Source organism: Orcinus orca, chromosome 16, assembly GCF_937001465.1.
Source record: "Orcinus orca chromosome 16, mOrcOrc1.1, whole genome shotgun sequence".
NCBI lineage: Eukaryota > Metazoa > Chordata > Mammalia > Artiodactyla > Delphinidae > Orcinus > Orcinus orca.
The window spans coordinates 75,335,636-75,361,134 of NC_064574.1; the positions used below are offsets into that span (position 1 = coordinate 75,335,636).

The 25,499-nt window shown below is 44.5% G+C and overlaps 1 protein-coding gene across 8 annotated transcripts in view; it reads right to left on the reverse strand.

Moving 5' to 3' along the window:
• AUTS2 (activator of transcription and developmental regulator AUTS2) overlaps positions 1-25,499 on the reverse strand; it is a 1,123,834-nt gene that overhangs the window by 315,474 nt on the left and 782,861 nt on the right. For all 8 annotated transcript variants that reach the window (XM_033426295.2, XM_049699567.1, XM_049699565.1 and 5 more), the window contains one exon: positions 7,049-7,078. In XM_033426295.2, the coding sequence (XP_033282186.2) occupies positions 7,049-7,078 (30 nt within the window). The remainder of the gene's footprint in view (positions 1-7,048; positions 7,079-25,499) is intronic.

Sequence of the window (25,499 nt, forward strand, 5' to 3'; positions counted from 1 at the left end):
CTCAGGACCTCCCTCTCAGGTGGCTCAGGATCCATGGTCCACTTCATGAGGCTGGAAGCCACCACCTCCACCTAATTCCTCCTTGGCTTTGCGACATTCCCTTCAGCTAAGCCATAAAATCCAAGCCAATGGCTCATTCTAAGGGAAAGCAGCTGATCTTTTCTCTGGGAACGTAGAATCATATATTCAATACTGGACGTTTCCAGAAGAATTCCTTTTATAGGTCAAATAATACTCATTATTAACTCACCAATCAAGTGAGTTCTTGAAACATACTATGTCAACTAGTTCTTCACTAGCTCCCATGCTCTCCTAAATAATTTGGGTAATTGAGGAATAAGATTAAACTAACTGCTCTGCTGCCTATTGGCAAGTGCATGGTGACAGACCCAACAGAGTCAAGCAACTCTGTCAAGTCCATGTTGGTTCATCAGTAGGTACTTGAAAAAAAAAAATAAGTGAGTTGTTGTGAATGACTAAATGAAAGAATCAACAAACAGGTAATGACCTTTGTTTAGACATTAGGCCCATAGTAAGTTTCCTTTAGTTACTTGAAAGAGTCAACACAGATGTGCCTGGACCCGTCCACACTATGTTTATTCACTGTTAAGAATCTGAGAGAGGTGAACGCATGGAGAAATTTTTTATATAATCTTCCTTCTACCTTGGCAAAGAGAAAATATACTCATGTACCTTTCCCTCTGGGTCTGCTGTGTTGTTGGGGCCTAGGTAAATAGTTACATAGAAAATGAGGATATTCAAAGCTGCATCATTGACTCCAGCCCCATTTTATAGATGACAAAACTAAGGCTCAGCAACATTAGGGAATTTGTGCAAGGCCACACACTTGGTTAGTGAGAAATGATAAACCAGGTCTTCTGAGTGTCCTTCTCCATTACCCACCCATGAGAACAAGGGAACATCCAGAACCCGTTCCTCTCACTATTCATTCTAAGAAACAAGAGTTTAGCTGAAGATGTCTGACCAATTTCCAATAACTCAAGTATTCATTTTATTGATTTATATTTAATAATCTGAATATTTATATAAATAAATATATGTATATACATACATGAAACCTGTGTTTTTTTCAGGTGTATGCCATGGTTGTAATGGACAGATATTCTACATACACATTTAATGTGAGTGAAGCAATTTTTGGTTTGGCATGAAAACGCTACGATAGGACAAAGAGAAGAACTTAAGGAGAGGGTTTAAAATAATATGCAGTAGAAATTAAATCCAAGGATGGTATCAATAGGAATTTTTGGTGGATAGGATGGAATTAAGCCCACTGGAAACATGGCGATGTTGGAAGGACAATAAAGTGTCATTTTGACCCAGACCTAATCTTGGAGGTCGAGTGGATGGGCATCATGGGAGTCAGACATCCTAAACAGCCCTTGAAACTCACCCAAGAACTGCAGAAATTTCCCAATAAGGTGGGAAATTCATAAATGGCTTAGAAGTGTCTTATGAGAAAATAAAACTATAAAAGAAATTTGTTGGGAGCCCAGAAGATAAATCCTGGGATTGATATGAGGTGCACTCAGGTGTGAGTACCAGTTTTCTGAAGTTGTTTCACTTATCCCCTCCATTGGGAGATGAGTATCCAAAAAAGGAAACGCAAATTTTGCAAAACAATGAACATTACTGAACATTAGGGACATAAAGACCAGAACTTGGGTCCCTACTCTTCTCCTGGGCAATGCTTGTACGCTTTGCTGCTATGAAACTGGAAGGGAGGAGAAAATTCCTTTCTCTATCTGCAGTGTAGGACAGCATCTCTAAGCTGTCTCCTGATCAGAGCATGTCCTGTTTCAAAACCAAGGATGCGGGTTCTACAAGCAACAACGAAGGCCTTCTGAGTTTGTGGAATGTTGCTGAGGGTGCATAATTTTTACCAAGTGTGAAACGTGGCCGATCGAGGGATGGGGCTCTTCCACTATAAGCACAAGCCGCATGCCCTGTCTTTAGTTTGACAACTCAGCAGTTTCTCAGTCCTTCAGGAGCCAAGTTAGGCATGTGGTTTGTGTTGAATTAGGAACACAAGCCTCTGTTGGTTTTTCTGCTGCTTTTCTTAGAAACTGCCCCCTTCTCACACAAGTGAATACAAAATGATCAAACACAACAAAGTTAGCTTGAATTAAAAAATTAGAATGCATCAGAAAGTGTTTGCATGTTAAGGGAGAGGGAGCTGACGTGGGAACTCTGTGGTTCTGCATCTGCAGTTAGCCAGTGTCCCAGCAGGCTGTCCTGGGTACTGGTGAGCAAGACACGGGGACCAAGCAACCTCCTCCAGGTGGTCATTCCAATCATTAATCAGGAGTAGTGTTAAAATCTTCATGAGGGGGGCTTCCCTGGTGGCGCAGTGGTTGGGGGTCCGCCTGCTGATGCAGGGGACGTGGGTTCGTGCCCCGGTCCGGGAGGATCCCACATGCCGCGGAGCGGCTGGGCCCGTGAGCCATGGCCGCTGAGCCTGCACGTCTGGAGCCTGTGCTCTGTGACGGGAGAGGCCACAGCGGTGGGAGGCCCGTGTACCGAAAAAAAAAAAATCATGAGGGACAGGAGAACGGCTCATATCTATGAAGAGGTTGTGTGTGTCTGTGTACTGCATGCAGTATACACCACACATCTACAAACATAAGCATGTGGGGTGCGCGAACACACACGACACCTCTATAGCTTTCAGGACTTTCTCTTGGGCTGTCAAAATGTTAGAAGCATTAAACAGAGGAAAGTAAATGCTTCTCTTTGACATCTGTAAAAAGGCAGTAGTGCTCAAAACCAGTTGTATAAAAATTATCAGGAAGCTTTTAAAAAAATACAGATGCTGTGGCCCCCACCCCAGATAGACTGCATCAGACCCTCTCTCCTGTGCTGGGTATCTGGGAACTGACAGTGTTTGGCTTGTGGGACGAGGGCTGTACAACCCACTTCATCACCATCTGATCCCTCCAGGCCGGCGTGCTTGCTCTTGACTCCAGGTTGCGCCCAAAGGAAAGCCTGGTGTTTGGGGTAAGGAATTTAAAAAATCATCATTTGGGGACCCTTCCAAATTTCACAACACTTCCGTTCAGCTTGTGTCAGGAAGAAGTGCCCTAGGGGATGAAGGCTGAGCCCCCGGTTCCAGTGGGAAAAAAATCACACCCCTTATCCTCTGGCAGGTTTTCTGGCAAATCCTGAGCTTTTGGAAGAGAAAGATAGCCTCCCTCCTTCCCCAAGCGATTCTCCCTCCCTGCGCTCCAAGGAAAACTAATGAAAGTTAACATTTACAGAGCACTTACTACGGACCAGGCACTGAGCCAATTTCATTATTACAAAACTCTAGGTGGAGCTGTTGTTACCCCCATTTGGCAGATGAGAGAACCAAGGCTTGTCCATGGCTCCAGGACAGTAAGGGACCGTCAGAAACAAGCCCAGGCCATCAGACTCGGAGGCCCAAGTGCTTGACCACTGGCCACTACACCTTCCAACCAGCTCTGTCACGTGGCCCACAAAATACACAGGGAGCGGGTAAATGGAAAGAGAATTATTTTTCATCTCCACATTGATTTCATAACCAAATGGGGGGTGTTTCTTAGCACAATAGGCTGCTGCCAGTGGTAGAGAAAGAGAGGAAACAAGAGAAAATATAGGCCAAATATGTGGAAATATGCGTGTTGCCTCTTTGTTCTCATGATACCAATTCATTTCCAGTGGGGGATTGGAATAATTGCTTAACTTGGGTGATTAAGGTGTCAAGTGCTGCCTCTTTTCTTTGCACTAACTGCAAAGACGAACAGTCCCACATCTAAGACGCAGTGTTTCCAGCCTTCTCTAATCTTCCACCCAATTTGTACAAAAGTCCTCCAGGTCCGCTGACATTAACGTGAGATGTATTCACGTGGCTGTGAGGGGAGGGTAAGGGATGTTTGCCCAGTGTCTCATCAAGCCTCTTCCATGTATAAGAATGCCTCCTGCACTTATGGAAAGCTCTGCTTTTCTAGCCCCTTTCGCAGTCCCTTCCATGTTAATTAGTAAGGGTATCATTTTATAAATTACAGCTTCGTATCAGAGGAAAGCAGAGTTTATCCTAATTCAGTCAGCTGTGTGAAATACAGTACCCTAACTTTAGACCGCCAGTTCTGCAGATCCCTACAGAGTAAGAGAATGACAGGTCTTCCTGAGAGAAATCCCAGCGGGTCCTTGCAAGTCTCACTTTTGCCTCTGACAGCATCCCTGGCGGGCTTGCTGAAGGCATCCCAGGACACGGAGTGGCATCTTTTCCACCACTAGCAATTCAGATTTGAATGCGAATCCTCCAAGCAGCACATGAAAGCAGCCCAGGTTAGTCTGGGGCTCTGAGGGGGGCCCAGGCAAGAGGCTCCGGCACAGGGGAGGCTGACAGGGGCCCAGGCTCCGGCTCGGAGGAGAAGTCTGGGAGGGTAGTGTTAAAGTCGATGATAAACACCAGACAATCTCAGTCCAAAAGGGGAAGCCTGACAGTCTTAACTGTAACAGGGCCAAGCAGGCACGACTGCAATTACAGAGTTTTGACTGTTCCTGCCGGGAGCCCTCTGGAGGAGAGCCGGGTGGCAGGGCAGGGACAGATGATGTGAGTGCCGCTGTGAAGCAGCTCCCGAGTAAGAAGAAGAGGACCTGCAGGGCCACCACAGTCCACAGGAAAAGCGACTGGGGTGTCCGAGGCAGGAAATGCACACATGTCAGAGGACCACTCCCAACGGCCCTCTGTGCCCCGTCATCACTCCTCCCGCGGACTTGCCTATGGACATCTTATTCTCCTTCGTTGTCCTGAAATCACCCCGAACTCAGAGCCGTGGGTGCTGGCTACCTTCCCACTGCCCATTCCTCTGGGCCGACACTTCGCTGCTTCCCACACTCAGAGGCGAAAACCTGGGCGGCAAAGACTCTGGGACTCAGATCCCAGCAAACAACTAGTTGTGGTGCTCTCAGGATGCAGGAAACACCTTGGCCCCCCAGACACCTCTGAAAACCACAGGCGGCGCTGATAATTCTCGACATTACCAGAGTTAGCGATCATCTAGACAGGGGCTGCTGGACACCTGAAGAGAGTCTGAGGCAATGGACTGGGACTCGGTCCAGGCATCAGGACTCGTACAGCTCCCGGGGCATTTGCAAGCGCAGTCTAGGTTGACACTGCTGATCAGGACACCTAGGTGGAACGCAAAACTGGACGTCCTTGCCGCCTTCTGCCACTGCTGGAGACGGTGACACTTCCTGAAGTCACACTGCCTTTTAAGGAAGGAAGGTCTGCTTGGCTGTGAAACCTCGAGGAAGCCTCGTCCCCTTGGAGAAGTACCACTCACTTGGAAAAGGGAGATCAACGATCACCTGGAAAAGATCTCCAGCAGTGGCCGGAAGTACCAGTCCCTCCCCGGATGCCTGCGACGCCTGATGGAACGAGATGACTACCGCCCTGTGGGATGTGGCCCGGACGGCTCTGGGGGCCAGCGAGCTCGCCTGAATGCTGAGCCCCTACGTGCCTCTGGCACCCAAGACCCACTGGCTGCCTGAGGCACTGGGGGACCGACTTCCAAGGAGCTAGGACTCCTGGGGGCTGGAGAAAGGAAGCTCCTACTTGTCCGTTAAACAAAAGAATAATCCACAGCCCCCTTTCCAGTGTGTACGTTCACTGTCATCCAACAGCCCATTACCATGTCACAGCGCAGCGCACCCTTCCGTAGGTCACTTTGTTTAAAATGACATGGATAATGCACATGTCAGCAAGCTGACAGTCCTAGCCGTCCTTCAGAGATAAAAACCTCAAGGCGAGAGCCTGCTCTTATCTCGGGGACATGCATTGGTCTATCATCCAAGTCAGGCAGAACATGATTTCTCCAGAGAGCACTTTTTTCATTTCCTGATTTTAAGGAAATCAAATAAGCACCATTTGTCTTCATCTGAATATGCTTGACCTGCTCAAATGATGATGTCTCGCATTTTATAACGGGCTACATATGCTGAATTCAAATTAACGACAGCACAGAACAAGAGCCTTTAGATCTCTCTTGGAGGCTGGCAGCAGAGAAGGAGGGAGAATTCTAGGCCTGACGGAAAGATCCTACCAAATACTAACCACAGGATTCTGAGTCAAATCCGCCAGCACGTAGGAGGTGAGAGTCAGAGAACAGGGCTCAGGAAAGCCAGCTGTGTGGGACAGATCCAGAAGCTGGGGACGGGAGGACTGGTACCTCCCTGTTGGTGCCAAGCAATATAGAAACCACGGTATTCAGGTAACTCTTTTCAAAATACACAGAGTGGGAATAAAATTGGAAAGAAATTTGGTTGGGGGGTTGGGACAGCTAGAAAGAAAGACCAAACAGACAATGCCTTTGCCTCAGGCAGCAGAACGTTCACTTTACCAGGTTGTGATCCTATCTTCCGGAAGCCCCCAAATCGAGCTCCTTTTCTTGATCCGCGTCGAACTGGATACAAAGAGGCTGGTGGCCATCAGCCTTGAAACAGAGCATGTACCTGCCGGAAGGAGTGCCCTCCCCCCGACCACCCACCTGGACGAGGAGAGAGTGGTTCCCACCTGACAGCCCCGGCCCACCTCTCCCCGCATGAAGACACTCCTAGAAACAGACGATTAACATTTCTATCAAGAAGACCAATATGTACAGAAAAGCAGGAAGAAGCATATGGGTCAGTGAAAGACATGCAGGAACGACATTATAAATGCATACATACTAGCAGGTTTAATGTTCCAATCAAGGATAAAACAAGAAAAATCAGATGGCTATTAAAATAAACAATTTCCTCTTTTAAAAGCTTCTATACAGTGAAAACATAGTGTCACATATACGCAACATTAAAGGGCTTATTTTTAAAAAGTGGGGCTCACAAATTCAATGTTATTTCTTATCACAGGCAATGTCACTGTGTGAATAAAGCCTGTCTCTGCAGAAGAGAGGTGCTGCCAACATGCAGCTGGCATCCCCCGCCCTGAGGCTGTGAGAGGGAGACGCGGTGTTCATGGTGCTTGTGTACTATGCCCACAGTGGGGGGATGAAGGGGGGCTTACCTTCTCTTCCTGGTCACTATCGCTGTCACACTGAAAAGGAAGACAAGAGAAGAAGCATTAGTGCAAATATCGAGTATGTTTTTGCTATTGCTACAGAAAATAAAAAAAGCAAGACACGTAAAGGAAATAGGAAACGTTGTCTGAGCTAAAAAGTTTCTTCAGCTCAAGTGCTGTAAACAGAAACAGAAGCAAAATGCCGAGAAGTTGTTCTGTTGAATTCATCTGATGCCGGTGCTCCGTGGCTCGTTCTGTGGTCAGTTGGTCACACCAGTGAGCACCCCCTGCTGCACGGCGGAGCCAACTGGGCCATGAGATTAAGGTAAATCAAGATTATTCAATGGGATTCAGAGCGAAATCAATTTCTTAATGGAGATGTTCTACCTTCAGCTAATGTGAACGGAGCGCTCTCTCTCTCTCCTGGTGCTTTTCTAGAGGAAAAGAGGTAAACCTTTGGGCACCTCATTCTCTCATCTGGGCTTTGAAAGAAACAGAACATGTTCAGCAAGGCTCACCACTTGTGATCGCCCAGAGAAAAGAATATTCTCTATTAAAAACATGTCAAGAACAAGAGGTCAGGGTAACAAATCAATGATATGGGCAAAAAAGAAAAAAAAAGTTTTAGGGCAGGAGACTCACACAGTATCTAACAGATTCCAAATTCCAACCGTTGACTTCGGTTTCAGAAGACCAGAGAATGATAGTTAACTCAAAGCTTTGGGTTCCTCATTAGAAGGAAAGGAAAAAAAAAAGAACACAATTCTTATTAAAAACGAAGAGTGTTTTGTTATCTAATATTTGATTTTGTTTTTCTTTTTTAGGTCCTCTCTCTACTCTTCCCAGTTTTGTATCTTTGGGCCAAGTATGTCCACCCAGCTAAGCTTATTTCCTTATTTTTCAAAGAAAATAATGATGTTGGGTGAGATTGTCATTAAGATGACAAATTAATTTCTCCAATAATATGTGTTGAAAGCTTAAGCCTTATGACAGGCTATAATGAAAATGGAATCAAAGATTCTGCTCTCATGGAATTAACAGACTTAATATTACTTAATCGAGTTTAACAGACTGAGACCTAAATGATTTTAACAGAGAAGCAAGTTCTGTAACTAATATTTGTGAGCGCTTACTACGTGCTATATACCATGCTAAGCATTTTACCTCAATTATTTTATGTAGTCTTCCACAGATCCTATAAAGTGAGTCTTACCATCCCCACTTCAGAAGTGAGACAACTGAAGCACAGAGAGATGACGTAACTTGCGGGAGTCACGAGAGTACGCAGCAATCGTAAAACTAAACTTGAACTCAAACCAAATGTGAGTCTGCAGCTTGCCCCCTTCACCATCGCAGGACACTTCCTCTTGAGGATGAAGTTTAAACTCCTTCAAGTGGCATTCAAGGCTCCGGGCAGATAGCCCCCAAACCACTTTTCACACCGCCTGTTTCCAGTATTTGATTTTTAAAAAGCGGGTGTGTTCTGTCAGAGTAAACACTCAGCATGTAAATACATCCATTCGTTCACGCAGCAGCCCTTGAGGAGCGCCACAAGCTGCTCAGACATTCAGTCAAGACGCAGGACTGGTCCCTGAGCAGCTTTCAGTGTCACAGTCGAGGTACCCAGTGTGACGTGATCAGAGATATACCTACTCCGTGAGGATGAATCTTCCGTGGGGTGGAGGAGAGATGGTGTGCCGTGGGGAAAGGCCCAGGTCACGGGGAGGCCGGCTTGGCAGCCCTTACAGTGTCTAGACCAGCACGGTGCATGGCTTGAGAAAGGGCAGAACAGATGGCAGAGCAGTTCTGAGGGGAGAACCAACAGGGCTTGATAATACATGGATGTGGGAAGCAAGTAGGAGGGACGAGTTTACGACGATGCCAAGGTTTTTTAGCGTGGCCACCTGGACAAGGGAGCTGATGCAGCTACGAACAGAAACAGGAAATAAATGTGCTCATACGGCAGCCACTGCTGGCTCCACACCCACAGCCATTCACAACCCCCTTCTCCCTAGTCTGTACCTTCTCCTGACATTTCGAGATTGAAAAAGCCAGATATTCTCTCTTTCCCAGCTTTCCTTGCAGCTAAGGGTGGCCGTAAGACCCACTTTTGGGCCTTGAGGAAATGTCTGCTGAAGGTTCTGGAAAACCCCTTTCTCCTCAAAAAAAAGGAGAAAAGCAGGAAGCACTGCCTCTTTCCTCTGAACATCACTGCATGAGGATGTGATGTCCAGATCTGTGGCAGCCATCTTGCAAAAATGAAGCCAAAGGCTGAAGTACAAAAACAAGGCAAGGAAAATCCTGGCACAAGTGAGACACGTGAACCAACCTCAGAGCAGCCTGCCTCCCGACTTTTTCGTTCAGACAACAATAAGTCACCTTAGTGTTTAAACCACCATTAGGGTGTTTTCAGTGCAAAGTAACAAAACCCCCATCCAAATGGACACCTTGCTGTATTAAGATTCAACTTGGGGGCTACTTCTTTCCAGCCTAAGCTGTCTGTACAATCAGCATCAGGAACTCACACAGCAACCTTGTGGCCTGGAGAGCTGTAACATTTTCTGCTCTTCCCACTGGTTCCTCAATACCACGGGTTTATCAGAGGTTTGGTGACAGTGCTTTAACCACTGCATTGTCTTCAACCAGGCTCCCAACCTCGGATCGTCTTAACTTACTTTCTTCTGCCTGATGAGCGATTGCTCTGTTACAATAAGTCAGGCCAGCTGAGAAAGAAAATGGGTGAGATGAAGACCTTGAAGGCCTCCAACAGCAGACGGATGAAGAGCAGCCGTTCTCCTGACTGTGTAGTTTCTCCACTGCCTTGAATTAACTTGAGGTTCCTAAGTTCCGGCACATTTTCAAGAGTGACAAAGCATGAATCAGGAGGGGTGTGCAAGAGAAAAGAGGATTTTGCCAGGCAGGCTCATTTCCCCAGATGTTCACAGCCCGCCTTGTGAGGTACTCAATGGCAGCTGAAGGCCGAGGCAGAGGATTTGCCCGCACCCCCAAGGACTGGTGTGCAGGGGCTAGAAGGAGTGGGGAGGACAGCAGGGGCAAAGAATCACCACTGTCCACGCCCCTCCCCCCACCCTAACAGCAGGATGGCCCTGGGAATGGTTATTTCTATCAAAGTGTCGAGCTTCCTGCTTTCCAACAGTCCAGTTCTAATTTCAAGGTCCACTTAATTCTGCATCAAGTAATTACTGATATACCCAGAAGCACCTTGTCTCCAGAGTTAAGCATATGGTGAAGAACTGAGACCTACTGGTACCCATTATGGAAGCAGCACGGATGCCAAGCCGATTAAAAATGCTCAGGCTCCCCACACAACATGCCGGGTGAGTGACAGCCCCTCGACAAGGCCAGTCACAGAGTCTGCCAAAACAGTCTGTGCTGCGCTGGGGCCCACATGGCGCGCTGAGAAAACAGTTCCATTTCTGGTATTAAATTCCCATACTGACCCGAGGACTTTGCCGTGAGCTCAGCAGGAACGCACCATCCAATTTACAGCTCCGCTCTCTGGAGCCTCGAGTGCCAGCCCCTGGCAGAGACGAATGATGGTCAACCCCTCCAGCTCATAAATTATGCAAAGGCAATAAAGGCACTCAGCAAACAGCGCCCAACGTTTGCCTAGCCTGGCTCCTAACACGCTCTGCAAAAGCCAGAAGCTCGACACATACAAGAGGTCTATTCCACTCATAAAGGGGGTTTGTTGACAACCCCAGACGGAAAGCGAGCCACAGTCCTAAGGAGTCTTTCTGCTTCGCTGGCAGAGGTTTACGGGCCTGCTTTATGAAAAAGGGAGGCTGTTTTATGGAGTCGGTGTGGGTAAAATTCATGGTCTCAAATTCACATTTAATACACTGTACGGCTTTCACACCCTAAGTTCAATACGTTGTGGATTTCTGGCCAAATGATTCTTGGTCTTGAAAGGTTAAAAGAAGAAGTGTCTGCTCCTCACTCCCTAGATACCCACTCCAATTTATGAGAGTTCACATACAGCCACCTCCTGAGTCAGGTTTATGTTCTGCATGAGGCCCGGAAATGGAAAAGGCATGTCAAATGCAGAAACGGGGTCCCAGCTGATTTGACCATTTTAAGCATTTTGACATCGGGGTCCTGTATTGGTTTATTAGCAAACAGGTTGCACGCTAACGACCGGCTTGACATGACAGAGTACTCTCCAGGACTAGATTTCAAAGCCCTTTGTGAACAGCTGAAAATATTTTCCTCCATTTTAAAAGCTGGACAGGGAAGAATTCTCGATCACTCAGCCTTCACACAAAGACATGACCCCCAACCCACCAAAGACAAGAGAGGGAAAGAGGAGGCATGAAATCCAAGCCACATGCCTCGAATGCAGAATCAGAAAGAGACCAGCTCCTAACCTGAGTACCTCCGGTCATTCCGACCCATCACACTCAACTTCCTCTCCACCTCCTCTTCCCTCTAGTTTCCCAAATTAGAACCAAACCTTTGGAGGTAACTTCTTCCTTTCCTAGACAAGCCCCACCTCTTAAACTGTGCAAATAACCAACCACCCCCCTCCCCAATATCTTCTCCTTTTGAAAATTAATATGTACGTATTAAATAGATTAAAAAAAATCACCCATCAGCCTACCATCTACAAATAAACACTGTTAACACATTTGTATAATTCATTCCTGTCTTTCCTCCATTCTCTACATCCTTCACTCACAAATGTTAAGAAATGAAAATAAAGTCCTAGTATTTGGTAACCTGCTTTGTCTTTACCTAATATGTCAAATATTTTAGTTGAATGAGTAATATTTGCCAGTAGCATCAATTTTTTAAAAGGCTGCACTGTAATCCACTGTAATGGATTGTAAATAACTAGTAAAAAAATTCCCTAGTGCTGGAAATTTGGAATGTTTCCATTGAACATGCTGGAATTTTTCCCTTGTACACATTCACCAATACTGCTCTTTCCTAGTATCTGTTCACAGCCCTTCCTTTTCTGCATATTCTTTAATGTCATTGTTTCCTTAGAGTTGCATTTGCAGGTCTATCGTTTCTCTATGATTTCCACGGGAGTCCTTAAAGAGTCCCTTGGTTCCAGCTACCATGTATATGTTGAGACTAAAAAAAATCTCTATGCCTACCATTTGCCAGCTATGTGACTTTGAGAAAGTTATTTAAACTCTCTGAGTTTCAGTTTACTTATCTGTAAAGCGTGGGTAATAATGGCATTTCCCTCCTAAGGAGATGAGAATAAAATGAGTTAATACATGTAAACAACTTAGACATAGTACAGAGGAAGTGTAGACAATTAATGTTAACCAGCACTAACAGATGTTTTTGTTTGCTATACCCCCTTCCTGAAGCCCTATAAACACCTCAGGCTCAAGTATCCATCTAAATCCAGACGCACCATCTTCTACTCACCCCACACCTGCCCCCTCCCGTGCTGTTCCTGGTAATGACGTCACCATGCAATCACTCAACTGCCCGAGTGAAGAGTCTTGTCAGCCTCCTTGATTCCATTCTTGAGCAGATCTATCTTTCTCTCTCACCCCACATTACTGATTCAACTTTCTAAATCCTCTCCATCTTCATGGCCATGGCCGCTGCTTTAGTTCAGGCTTTTATTTTATCATTACAAGAGGCTAATGACTGCTTTCCAGGGCCTATAGTCTCTTTCGCTTCTAATCCAAGTCCTTACTGACTGGAGTGGATTTCCTAAATTCCAATTTGATCATGACACTTCCCATGGCCGAGAGGGCAATGAAAACTCTTCACGCTGTTTCCAACTCTCCCACTCCCCACTGCTCCTCCAACACAGTGCTTCTCGGACTTTCTTTGGAGAAGGACCGTTTGTTTTTGTTCTAATTTCCAATACGTTTTAGACCAATACTTTGTAAGATATAATAAAAAATAAATTGCTAGAAAAATTAAAAAGCAAAGACACGTAAAAATATGTTACTGTTAGATTTAAGAGATACAAAATTATTCTACTGAATTCCTACAAAAGTTCCCAAATGCTTACTCTCAAGTGCTATACTAACCTCACAGTGGATTAGTTACAAACAGCTCACAGACTGGCCTTGGTCTGCATCCACTCTTTGAGTGGTATCACCCTAACACATCCCTTGCTCCAGTCACACCCCAGCACACTCGGTCACACCCTCTGGCCCTTCCATCTTTGCACTTAACAATGCCCTCTGCCTGGAATTCTATTCTTCCAAGTTTCTACCTAAAAACTTGTAATTTACCTTTAAAAACAGAGTTTCCTCTGAATCTTCCAATACTCTTCCTAGAATTTAAGAATTCTTAGAGGGTTTCCCTGGTGGCACAGTGGTTGGGAATCCACCTGTCAATGCAGGGGACACAGGTTCGAACCCTGGTGCAGGAAGATCCCACATGCCGAGGAGCAACTAAACCCGTGTGCCACCACTATTGAGCCTGCGCTCTAGAGCCCGTGAACCACAACTACTGAAGCCCGTGAGCCACAACTACTGAAGCCCGTGTGCCTAGAGCCTGTGCTCCGCAACGAGAGAGGCAACTGCAACGAGAGGCCCGTGCATTGCAACGAAGAGTAGCCCCTGCTCGCCCCAACTAGAGAAAGCCTGCACGTAGCAACGAAGACCCAATGCAGCCAAAAAATAAAAAGGAATTCTTAGAATTCCAGTACTCTTCTTAGAATTAACCGCTTCTGTCTCCATCCCTTACAAAACTGTATTTTCACTGTTGGCCACAACAGTCTTCCCTGCTACAGCGTGCGCTCTGTGCAGGTAAAGGGCAGTGCCTGTTCATCTTTCTCCAGGCCTTGAGATACAGCAGATGCTCAATCATATTGACAGATCGATCCCTCTCACTCATCTCAAGAATTCCTGATTTCATGCAGCATAAGCAAACTATGATTTAAAAGACAAGTAATTCCAAAGAAAGAAGGCACAGGAAACACTGACTAACTGCTTAATACAATGGGATGTATGTTTGAACACAATGGGCAGACCTAAAATTATTTGCAGAACCAAAGGAGTTGGGGCCCAGAAGAAAATATCTTCCATTAAAAGGCCCAGACAAGACATAATTAGGATTTTATTGTACTTCTTCAAAAGCAAACATTTCTCATTTCCATTTGGGAATCTCAACATCTGTGTTTTAAGGCTCTGATACATATAGAAATAAGCTAAGGTCTGCGACACCTCTCTGCCTCACTCGGAATGAGGGAACGAGATGGAATTCCAGGGACCTTGTGATGGAATGCATTCTTAAGCAGAAAGTGGCAATCATTGAATATATCACACACAATGACATTGAGGAAGGCACTGCTCCCTATTCTGCTCAATGGACCTTGCTGCAACAGTTATTTCGTATCTCAAATCCATTTATCATTGCCACCAAAGATGTCAGGGCTGAACACCACGGCTGAACAAAGTTATTTTATTCTTCTTTCTGCCTAAAGGAAATGAGAGGAAAATGAGGGAGAACCCCAACTTGTAAACTATAGCACCTAACATCAAGTACAATTTCACTTTGCCAGTGACAAAATGAATCGATTCCCCTTTGGGGCAGGCGGTTTCCCTAAGATGGTAAAGACATCCCTCACCTAAAAGCAATTTCAGAAGAAGCCACCTGCAGAAAACATGACACTTACTTTCTTATTTAAAGAAGTGAGGTAGCAGCATGGTGACTAAAAACATGTACACCACCATCTTCCCATCTGCCCAGTTCCTTGAACATGCAAAAACCGGGCAGTATTTTGTACCACATATGGCAACTCTGATGCTGTCTGTCTTTTATCACTCCACAAAGCCCTCCTTTCACATTGTTTTTTTTTAATTAATTTATTTTTTATTTTTGGCTGCACTGGGTCTTCATTGCTGCACAAGGGCTTTCTCTAGTTGCAGTGAGCGGGGGCTACTCTTCGTTGCGGTGTGTGGGTTTCTCTTGTTGTGGAGCACGGGCTCTAGGCGAGCAGGCTTCAGTAGTTGTGACTCGCGGGCTCTAGAGCGCAGGCTCAGTAGTTGTGGTGCACAGGCTTAGTTGCTCCACGGCATGTGGGCTCTTCCCAGACCAGGGCTCGAACCTGTGTCCCCTGCGTTGGCAGGCAGATTCTTAACCACTGTGCCATCAGAGAAGTCCCTCACGTTGTTTACGTTGTTCTCATACTGGCTTTGGACTGTAAGTGAAATTTAAAGCTATTGGGGCCCTAGAAATAAAAAGAATATTTTAACTCTGAAAATGGTTTGGGTTTTCTCACCGTAAAATGATGTCATTGGTTCCTCTTCCCCTGTATTTCCACAATAACTACGTCTTATCAAATAAAATAGCTCAAAAAAAAATGAAAGTAGGGGACTTCCCTAGTGGTCCAGTGGTTAAGACTTCGCCTTCCAATGCAGGGGGTGCGGGTTCGATCCCTGGTTGGGGAGCTAAGATCCCACATGCCTCATGGCCAAAAATACAAAACATAAAACAGAAGCAATATTGTAACAAATTCAATAAAGACTTTAAAAATGGTCCACATCAAAAAACTCTTTAGGGCTTCCCTGGTGGCGCAGTGGTTGGGAATCTGCCTGCCAATGCAGGGGACATGGGTTCGAGCCCTGGTCTGGGAAGATTCCACATGCCGCGGAGCAACTGGGCCCGTGAGCCACAACTACTGAGCCTGCGCGTCTGGAGCCTATACTCCGCAACGGGAGAGGCCGCGACAGTGAGAGGCCTGCGCGCCGCGATGAAGAGTGGCCCCCACTCGCCGTAACTGGAGAAGGCCCTCGCACAGAAATGAAGACCCAACACAGCCAAAAATAAATAAATAAATTTATTTAAAAACAAAAAAAAAACTCTTTAAAAAAAAAAAAGAAAAGAAAGCCTAATCAAAAGATGTGTGTTCCCAACAATAGTTTAAAAGATAAGAATAAAACTTCTGACAGTCGCAAAATGAGCACATTTGAAAATAATATAAGGTCTCTATATTATTAAGGTCAGTCTTCAGCTGTTCGGGAGGTAAAATGGAGAACAAACTTTCAGAAGCTTCTGGAATTTTGTGCTGGTAACCTTATCATTCCTATATGGGGACTCCTCAGAATCTGGCATCTTTTCAAGTTCTCAGCTTGAACTGGCCAGAGTTCAAACAGCCATTGTGATCTGAGGGGGCTAAGAGAAAACTTATTTTCCCTCCAGGGCCTCTCAAATGATCACACATTTTCTCTCAGTAAATAATTTTAAAGTGACTACTGTGTGCCAGGCTCATTCTGAGCACTGATTAGAAGCGCGAATATCCTGCCAGAAATCCAGTCGTCCAGCCTGAAGTACTCCAGCTCACAAATTAATTTTCAATATTGTTTTCCTTTTTGTCACCTGGAAATCCAGGTATAGTAAAAAAACAATTTATATGCTGTAAATTTCCACTTAGCTCATTAAAATACTGTGGGGTTTTTGGAAATAGGGGAAGAAATGGATATTTCGCAAACTTCTGAAGTGTTCAGCACTTTTTTTTTTCCTTAGAAGAAAGGAAGTCACATTTTGCCAGGTATAAACATACATAAACCCCAAAGATGAAATGTACTTAAAACCCAGAGCTCTCAAGCCTCAGTGATTGCCAAGATGAGAAAAATGAGTTTCTTATCCAAAGGTAAAACAGACAGTCTAGGGCCCAGTGATTTGTAAACCATCTCTTTTAAGCTTAAGCAACAGATCCTTTGCCTCTCTGTCATTGATTTACTGATTCTAAGTCATCAATAGCATTAATCCATACCTGCCTGGGGACCTGTTACAAATGACTTTGAAGATGGTGTGAAGGAAGAGTTTATTATGAGACCACAGTGTTATTACCAGGGAGACCTTCTCTGTTATCTTCTTTGGCAGGATTCTATTTGTGACCCCCTGTAATGCTGCAATTTTCCCTTTCTAGATCATAGTTGCTTGTTCCTTTGGGTGGGGCCTGAGCCCCCTAGGTTTGCTTCCACTAAAGCTTGGTTCTCTTCAGAGTCCTGTGTGAGCTAATAAAACCCAAATTTGCTGATGAGGAAAAAGGAAAAGCATGTTATGGGTTAAAATAATACAAGAGTCTATTTTTTCCACTGTGTTGTGATCCACAGAAATCATCCTGAGCCTTTTCCCTTTCTTCTCTGCCTGGGAAGCCAATTGCTTTGATTGCAGTGATATGAGCTAGCTAAAATGACTTGCCCTTGCTTGTGAGGCAAATGGAACATGCTAATAGAACTTATCGCATTACCCGATGCAAAAGTGCCATAGCTCATTACTTTAAGATAAAAGGATATCATTGCAGACGGCAAGCAGAATTGACTTTCTGAGGCCCGACTTGATGATGATTTAATCAACTGCTCTCTTTCACTTCTCATCTCTGCGCCTGTCGGTTTCACAGGTGCCGTTAAATGAGACACTCAGAAAGTGAGCGGAGGGAAAGAAATTGCTGTCATTACTTTTCAAGAAAGGAGGTATGCAAATTTTCGACAGAAAGATTGCGTTCATAATGGGTCTGGTAAAATACAAGGATCATGCTTGACAGGTGAGGGCACGCCATTTGTATGTCCTTAAAGCAGAGCAACCTTCCTCATTTAGAAATGTGCTCGGTAAGAGAAACGACAAACGAGAGGCCTGGCGGGGCCGGGGGAGCGGCAGGGTGGGACCACACAGGGTTGGCTGGCACTGGTCTGAGTTCTAGGAAGGGGGAGGGTGCTTAAGTCTTAGGGAAGCCAGAGCCAGATGAGCTAATAACAAAGCCCGGTTGCTCTTCGTCTGAACCAAAATGCCAACAAGCTCTTGAAAAGACCACCTTACTGTCCTTCATCTGTGACTGTGGAGCCAACTGCCTAGGTTCAAATCCTGCCTCTACCACCTGTGATTTGTCTGTAGGACTTTGGACAAACAAGCTGCCTTTCTGCGCCTCAGTTTCATTAGCTATCAAATGGGGCTACTGATAGCATCAACCTCATGAGGTTGTTGAGAGCACTCACTGCATTAATAAACATATGGTAATAATATATATAATAAATATATAGGTAGTACACATAAAAGGGATTAGAACAGTGCCTGCCACATAGGAAGAGCTCAAGAGGCGTTAGAGATCATTTGTTCATTCATTATTCAACAAAGAGTGAGGTTCTAATTTAAAAAAAAATTTTTAAGAGTATGTGTGCTACCTGGTGGCGTAGTGGTTCAGAATCTGCTTGCCAATGCAGGGGACAGGGGTTTGAGCCCCGGTCTGGGAAGATCCCACATGCCGCAGAGCACCTAAGCCCATGTGCCACAACTACTGAGACTGAGCTTTAGAGCTTGCGAGCCACAACTACTGAGCCCGCCTGCCACAACTACTGAAGCCCACGCGCCTAGAGCCTGTGCTCCACAGCAAGAGAAGACACAGCAATGAGAAGCCCCGTGCACCAAGACGAAGGGTAGTCCCACTCACTGCAACTAGAGAAAGCCCGTGCGCAGCAACGAAGACCCAACGCAGCCAAAAATAAATGAATGAATAAATAAATACATTTATTTTAAAAAAAAGAGTATGTGTGTCAGGTGCTGGAAATCTAACTGGCTCTAGTTTAGATAGAATATAATCCTCCACTGATTTCACATATATGTCTTGTTCCCTGGCAGATGGTGAGTTCCTCAGAGAGTAGGTGTCCTAGGAATCATCACAGGGCTTAGTGCAGTTTTAAGGATCCTAAAAGATGCTCAACAACGACTTGATGATTTATGGACTCCCTCCCTCCCTCCTTCAACGCATTCCACATATCAGATACTTCCTGTGGAGCTCCAGCCCTCAGAGGAAGCTCCTCTCAGCAGTAGGAAATGTCTGTCTTTCACTGGGAGCCTCAGGCGATCGCCATGTGCCCCAGCCAGGGGAAGGACTGGTGCAGCCACTCTGCAAGGACAGCCTGGCTTGAATCACCTTCAGGAAGGCAGAATAAATCTGAACAGATTAGATGATCAGGGTGGTAGGAACAGAGGTGTTTTTTCATCCACTGCCCCTTCAGTAGGTAATTGTTCTATTTTCTCCAAAACGCAAAGTAAAAGCCTCTTTCTTAAAGTGCTTGTAACTCCAAGTTCTTTCTCCCTAGGTAACGAAGCTGCTGCAACCCATTCTTCCTTCAAGCCCCTAAGGTTGTGAGGCGCTGAATGTAAACTCCCGCTTTCCATGCTAAGTGGTGCCTACCCGATTCAACTCCCTGTCAAACGGACAATGTCCACTTCTGGCAAAAAAATTTAAAAAGAGGCGGAGCCACAACAGCAGAGCAGCTCGGAGCTGCCGATTCCGGAAAAGCCTGGTTCCTATCTCTGCAGCATAGCTCTTTCTGGGGAGGGATTCTCACTGGGCACTATCTCAAAGCATTTTCCCCTAAAAATGCCAACCCACAGCTATCAGTCATTAAAAAAGGATGTCCCAACAGCAGCCCTGGAAGGGAAGTATGATGACCCCTCCATTTTCAAGATGAGAAGTGAAGGCTTCCAAGGGCAGAGGTAGTACTGGAACCCAGTTCTGTCCTCCAAAGTTCATGTTCCCAGCAAGTATCTTCCTGACTGATGGCTTGGCAGAGGGTAAGTAGAGGCAAGCTGAAACTAAAGAGGTTTCGATGACGTAAGCAACAGTGAACGCAGCCCACCAGCCACGTTGCCACTCTCCCTGAGATGGCTCTCCCTTAAGAGCAGGACTTGGCACAGAATCCGCACATAGCACGTGCTTATTAAATCTCACGCTGACCTCAGTTCAGATTCTGACCCCTCAACTTAGCAGCCATGCAGTCTTGGGAAAGGTACTTAACATCTTGGAGCCTACCTTTTTTTTTCAACCTGTAAAGGTGGATGATGCATACTCCAGAAGATTTTTTTGAGAATTAAATAAGTTCAAGCATGTGAAAGTAGCCAGAGAGAAATTCTAACAGTTTTTTCCAACTCCTTCCTGAAAGATATGTTGTATCACACACAGAAATGAGGTAACTTAATAGTCATTTAAATGTTGGGTTGGATTTTTCCATCATTTTATTGCCAGAGGGGAAATCATATTCTGTAAGGATTTCTGCTTGGGAGGCGTTTGAAGACTTGATACTATGCTACACAAAAACGGAAACAATAACCCAAACAAACAAAAGCAGAAGCTATCATTCCCGCTCAAAGAAGAGAACAACTGGAATGAATGGCTTTATTTCATGGATAAAGTACCAACAAGGAAAGACCCTTTAGAATTCAATTTTCTAAGCATTCCTGTCGGTTCTTGATGAACAGGTTTGGAGGTTAATATAGTTTGGACTTATTCTTCAGTCAAATAGTAGTCAGTAACTCTGTGTGTAGGGACTAAAGTAAAATGCATAGATCTAAGATTTTGAATCTAAACTTGTAGGTTATGCATAGTGCAAACTATGTCTTATGGGCTTTGACATTATTAAGATGTTCACTGAAATTCAAACTGGAAAAGTAAATAAATGGACAGATACACAGAATAAACATCAAAAACATCAAGAGGCACTATTGGTGCAACTAGGAGGCCAGCCATTTTGGAATTTGTCCAGAGATCCTGACCAATCAGAATTAGGAGCTACTTGGATAGCCCTTTGCACAGATTTATTTATATGCAAGGCCTATTTAAGGATGGAGCTAACAAAATTAGCCAACCGAGTAACCCTGGGAAGAGATCACACTTCCGAAAACATTAACTCTGGTAACTACAAAAATGGGGATTAGTTGAGAGAATATAACTAAAGTGCTTGTCACTTAGTAGGCACTCAGCAGTTCAGCAGAGGAGGTCTACCTCTCTGGGACACGTGGACATGTCTGTTCTCTCTTCCATATGTATGGACTTCTCTGGCCATTATTTTAGCTGCTGGTTTCCAGTACCTCCAACACTATGTCAGTTTTCCCAAACATATCTCAGAGTTTGCCTGCATCTTGCTCTTCCTAAACCTGGCACCTAGTAGATGCTCAATAAATGTGTGTGAAAGAATGAATTCATAAACTACAGGAGCCAAACATCTCAGGGAGGGCTTCCCTGGTGGTGCAGTGGTTGAGAGTCCGCCTGCCGATGCAGGGGACACGGGTTCGTGCCCCGGTCCGGGAAGATCCCACGTGCCGCGGAGTGGCTGTGCCCATGAGCCATGGCCGCTGAGCCTGCGCGTCCAGAGCCTGTTGCTCCGCAACGGGAGAGGCCACAACAGTGAGAGGCCCGCGTACCGCAAAAAAAAAAAAAAAAAAAAAAACCATCTCAGGGAAAGTGTCACAAGAAGTGTCTAATGAAGGAGATCAATAAATAAACAGTAGTTGATGGAATGGATGTTAAGGTGTTTGAAGATGGTGGGTGTCTGAGAGTGTCTATGAGAAAAACATGAACATAATTTTGAGGTTAAAAGTAAATCCTAAAAGAATAACACTGTACACTTGTAAAAATCCGATTTTAAGGTTATTCTTTTAAGGAAATCAGGAAACTCAAAATCCTAAAGTATTTCTTCTTACATTTGACTCACTTCAAGCCAACGAAAGCAACTGGAATTAAACAGGAAAAGGGAACAGGGTGCTCTCATATTGCTGAAACATAATGGCCACATTATCACCTTCCCACCAATCAGATTTTCTGTTTTATTTTTAAAATGCAAGATGGTGAAAGGAATAGAAATATGGTTTGGGGCAAACTGATGTACAAACATTAGAACGTAGTTCAAGGAGATCTGAAGACGTGTTGGACTGCCATCCCATAGGACCCAAATCCTGATTCCTTTTCTTCTTCTCTTTATTAGGTACTTCACTTTTGCCCCTCTTAGAATTCATTATTTTCATAACTGGGATTTTAAACTGAATTGTACCTAACAACAGTCTTTATTTTAGGGTGGCTTGAAAACCCCGTCTTCTATGTCATAAACAAGGAAGGGTAGGATTACTATAAATTGTCTGCAAGAAAATACAAATTGCCAAGATAAAAACACCCACTGGCCTGCCAGTCTCAAGTTTCCTGTTTTGACATACTATATGCAGTAATTTGGTATCCACAATCTCTTATTAGAAAATGAATGTGCTATTTTTCTGAATGCTGCAATTACAATAATTGAATTTAAAATGGGGATTGAGTTTCTCTATTTGGAGGAAAAGAATAATTGTGTATTTCTGATTAAAATCAAGGGGACTGAAAAGAGGTTGTACAAATTCCAGCTTCAGTCTCCCTGAGTGACTCCTCCTTGGGCCAGAGAAAAGAAACATTCAGATGCAGAGAAATGGACCAGCACCTCAGCAGCAGGCACTGTCTTCGGCCTCATTTGCTTTGTCTCCTGGCCTTCAGTCACAACACCCCTGTGACAGAAGCAATCAGAACACCAAGGCATTGTTACATTTTAAATGGCAGCCATGCTGGAGTTCCCCACTGTGTCAAAAATTAAGAGTTAAAATGCAAGGAAAACAAACATCTCTTTGTGTTGAAAATGCCTGTCCCCTTTTAGACTGCCAACATTTTGGAGTAGTCTTTATTTCTTCATTATAGGACCTCTCCCCTGGGTGGGGGAAATATAACGGCAGAAGGAGTAGGGGGAGAAGGGAACTAATACTATTCTCTAAAGGGCTCAGCTTCTTTTGTTTTAGCAAATAATTATATAGAAAGTCACCTTTAAGGTTCGGATGTAAGAAAGGAAAAGGGATGAAGAAAGAGGGCTATCTTGCCTTTGGAATGCCTTTTTATTTTATGTTTGATTGGTACCCTTCAGTCTTCTGAAACCCCCGTTTATTCAAATGTGAAGGTAAATTTTAGTCTCACAAGTCCTCCTAAATGTTCCTTAAAATATAGCTTCTTATGGAAAAGAAAATTTCCAACACAAGGTGAGCCAAGGATTGTCTCTTTGTACTGCTTACTATGTTTTTAGTGGCATTATTGAGATATAATTGACATGAATAACCTGTCCATATTTAAAATGCACTATTTGATACACACATGTATACACCTGTGAAACCATCACCACAATTAGGAGAGTGAACACATCCACTGCGCTCAAAAGCTTCCTTGTGCTCCTTTGTTAATCCCCCCATCCTCTCCCTCCCTGAACCACCTATGCCTCTCCTTGCAACCATTGATCTGCTTTCTGTCACTATAGATTAGTTTGTGTATTTTCTAGAGTTTTATATAAATGGAATCATACAGTACGTACTCTTTTTTTTTTTCCTAAAACATCTTTATTGGAGTATAATTGCTTTAAGTATGTACTCTTTTTGTCTGGTTTCTATCATTCACTGCTTACCATTTGGACGCCTAATTAAAAGGGGGGCCTCCTAGCTCCAGCGTGGAAGGCAGCCCTCAGAGACTGCCTTGGCCAGGGTTTTACTGGCATCTCCCAGGAACAGGCCCGATTACTTGGTCTTAGTTTATTCTTAGGCTTTATTATGTACTTCAGTAATCAATAAGCACTTCTGTGGCAGAGGGTTTATTTTACCCTCTAAATCCAAGGAGGAGAGAATGATATTAAGACATCAGTATGGAGGGGCTCTGCTGCTCTGTAACCTACGAGGAGAACGCAAGCAACGGGTTTAAATCTAGGAAGGTTACAGAGAAGTCACAGCCCCTGGCTGGATGGCAGGGGTCGTAAAAGACTCAGGCAAGATCTACAGCAATGCGCTGTGAACTGATGGGACTCTCAGAGCAAAAATCCCAACTGAACAGGCATGCTGGTCATCTCCCCGGAAAGAATTATAAGCACTGGCTTGAGTGGAATGTGAAGAGCCCCTCTCAAAAATCCGAAATATTTCTTAACAGAACAAATGAAATGGTAGAGAACAAATACTGATTGCAGGCTGGCTGTGTGGAAAGCCATGCTCTGGTTTAGGAAGAAGCCTACTTGATAGTTGCCTGGCAGTCCCAGGAGGCTCTTAATTCTCTTTCCTGCAACTCCTGGCCCCAGGGCTCTGTGGTAATGATCACTGGAGCATCTTTTCTCTAGCTAGCCCTTGGAGACTCATCCTTCCTTTCAAAAGCAGAGAGGTCAATTCATGGGAGAGGAACTATAAATGGCTAATAAACATATGGGGAAAAAAATGTTCAACTTCACTGGTAATCAAAGAAGTGCAGAGTAAAAAGAGATATATTTCTTTTTCATCTACCAAACTAGAAGAAAAACGTAAATGCTGACACAGTGTTGGCAAGGCTGTAGTAACGCAGACACTCGTCCACTTGTGGAGGAATGTCAGTTTTCTACCTGCAAAATAATTCTGCAGCGTGCATAAAGAGCCTTAGTGTTTTTCATATTGTTTAGCTCAACTCTTCTCTTTCTATCTATCCGAAATGGAACAAAAACGTATATATGCATTTGTCTGCAAATTTCATCATGCAGTTAGGAAACAACCTGATAATATGTTCCTTACATGGCTACTGTCAGCACATAGGAAGGCACAGGAAATACGCTATGACACACTTACATATACTCCCTTTTTTAACCTTACACCTCCTCCTGAACCCCTCCCCACCCCCACGGTGTGGGGTTTAGTATTCCAATTTACAGTGAGAGAGTTAGGACTGCAGACATTAAGTAACTCACCAAGAGTCAGAGAGTTGTGAAAAGAGGCCCCAAGCATTTGAACCCGGGTTTTTCTAAATCTCTGGATGAATCCAGTACACAGCCTTCATGAACCTAAATGTCCCCAAACTGAGGAACAGACGGACGCACCTGTGTAGTGTTTACCCATAAAAATAATGTTCCTAAGGAATTTTACTAAAAAGGAAAAAATGATCGTGGTCATAGAAAAGTTAAAAGAAAAATCCTAGAAGTGATCTTGGGTGAATTACATATCCTCTCTCAGGTTCAATTTTGTTTTTTCATGAATAAAATAGGGTAATAGTATCTGTCTCTTAAGGCAGAGGTAAGAACATAATCCACGAAAAGTACTGCTTTTATTGTTACTACTGCAATTAAAGAAGCAAAATGCGGGCTTCCCTGGTGGCGCAGTGGTTAAGAATCCGCCTGCCAATGCAGGGGATACAGGTTCGAGCCCTGGTCTGGGAAGATCCCACATGCCGCGGAGCAACTAAGCCCATGCGCCACAATTACTGAGCCTGCTCTCTAGAGCCCGTGAGCCACAACTGCTGAGCCCGTGTGCCACAACTACTGAAGCCCGAGAGCCTAGAGCCCGTGCTCCACAACAAGAAAGCCACCACAATGAGAAGCCTGCGCACCGCAACAAAGATTAGCCCCTGCTCGCCGCAACTAGAGAAAGACCGTGAGCAGCAAGGAAGACCCAATGTGGCCAAAAATAAATAATAAAATAAAATAAAAAAATTTATTTTAAAAAAAGAAGCAAAATGCATTTCATTATATGCACGATATTACTACGAAATTGCTAAACACACGTAGAAAGAAAAAAAGACTGGAAAAAGATGCACTAAGTGTTAACAGTGTCTATGTCTGAGTGATGAAGAGTTTGGATTATTTTCATGTTTAAATCTTGGTAATTAAAAAAAATCTCTTTAGTGATGTTATTGTTTAGTTACAGGAGAAAAAGATACACACATAGA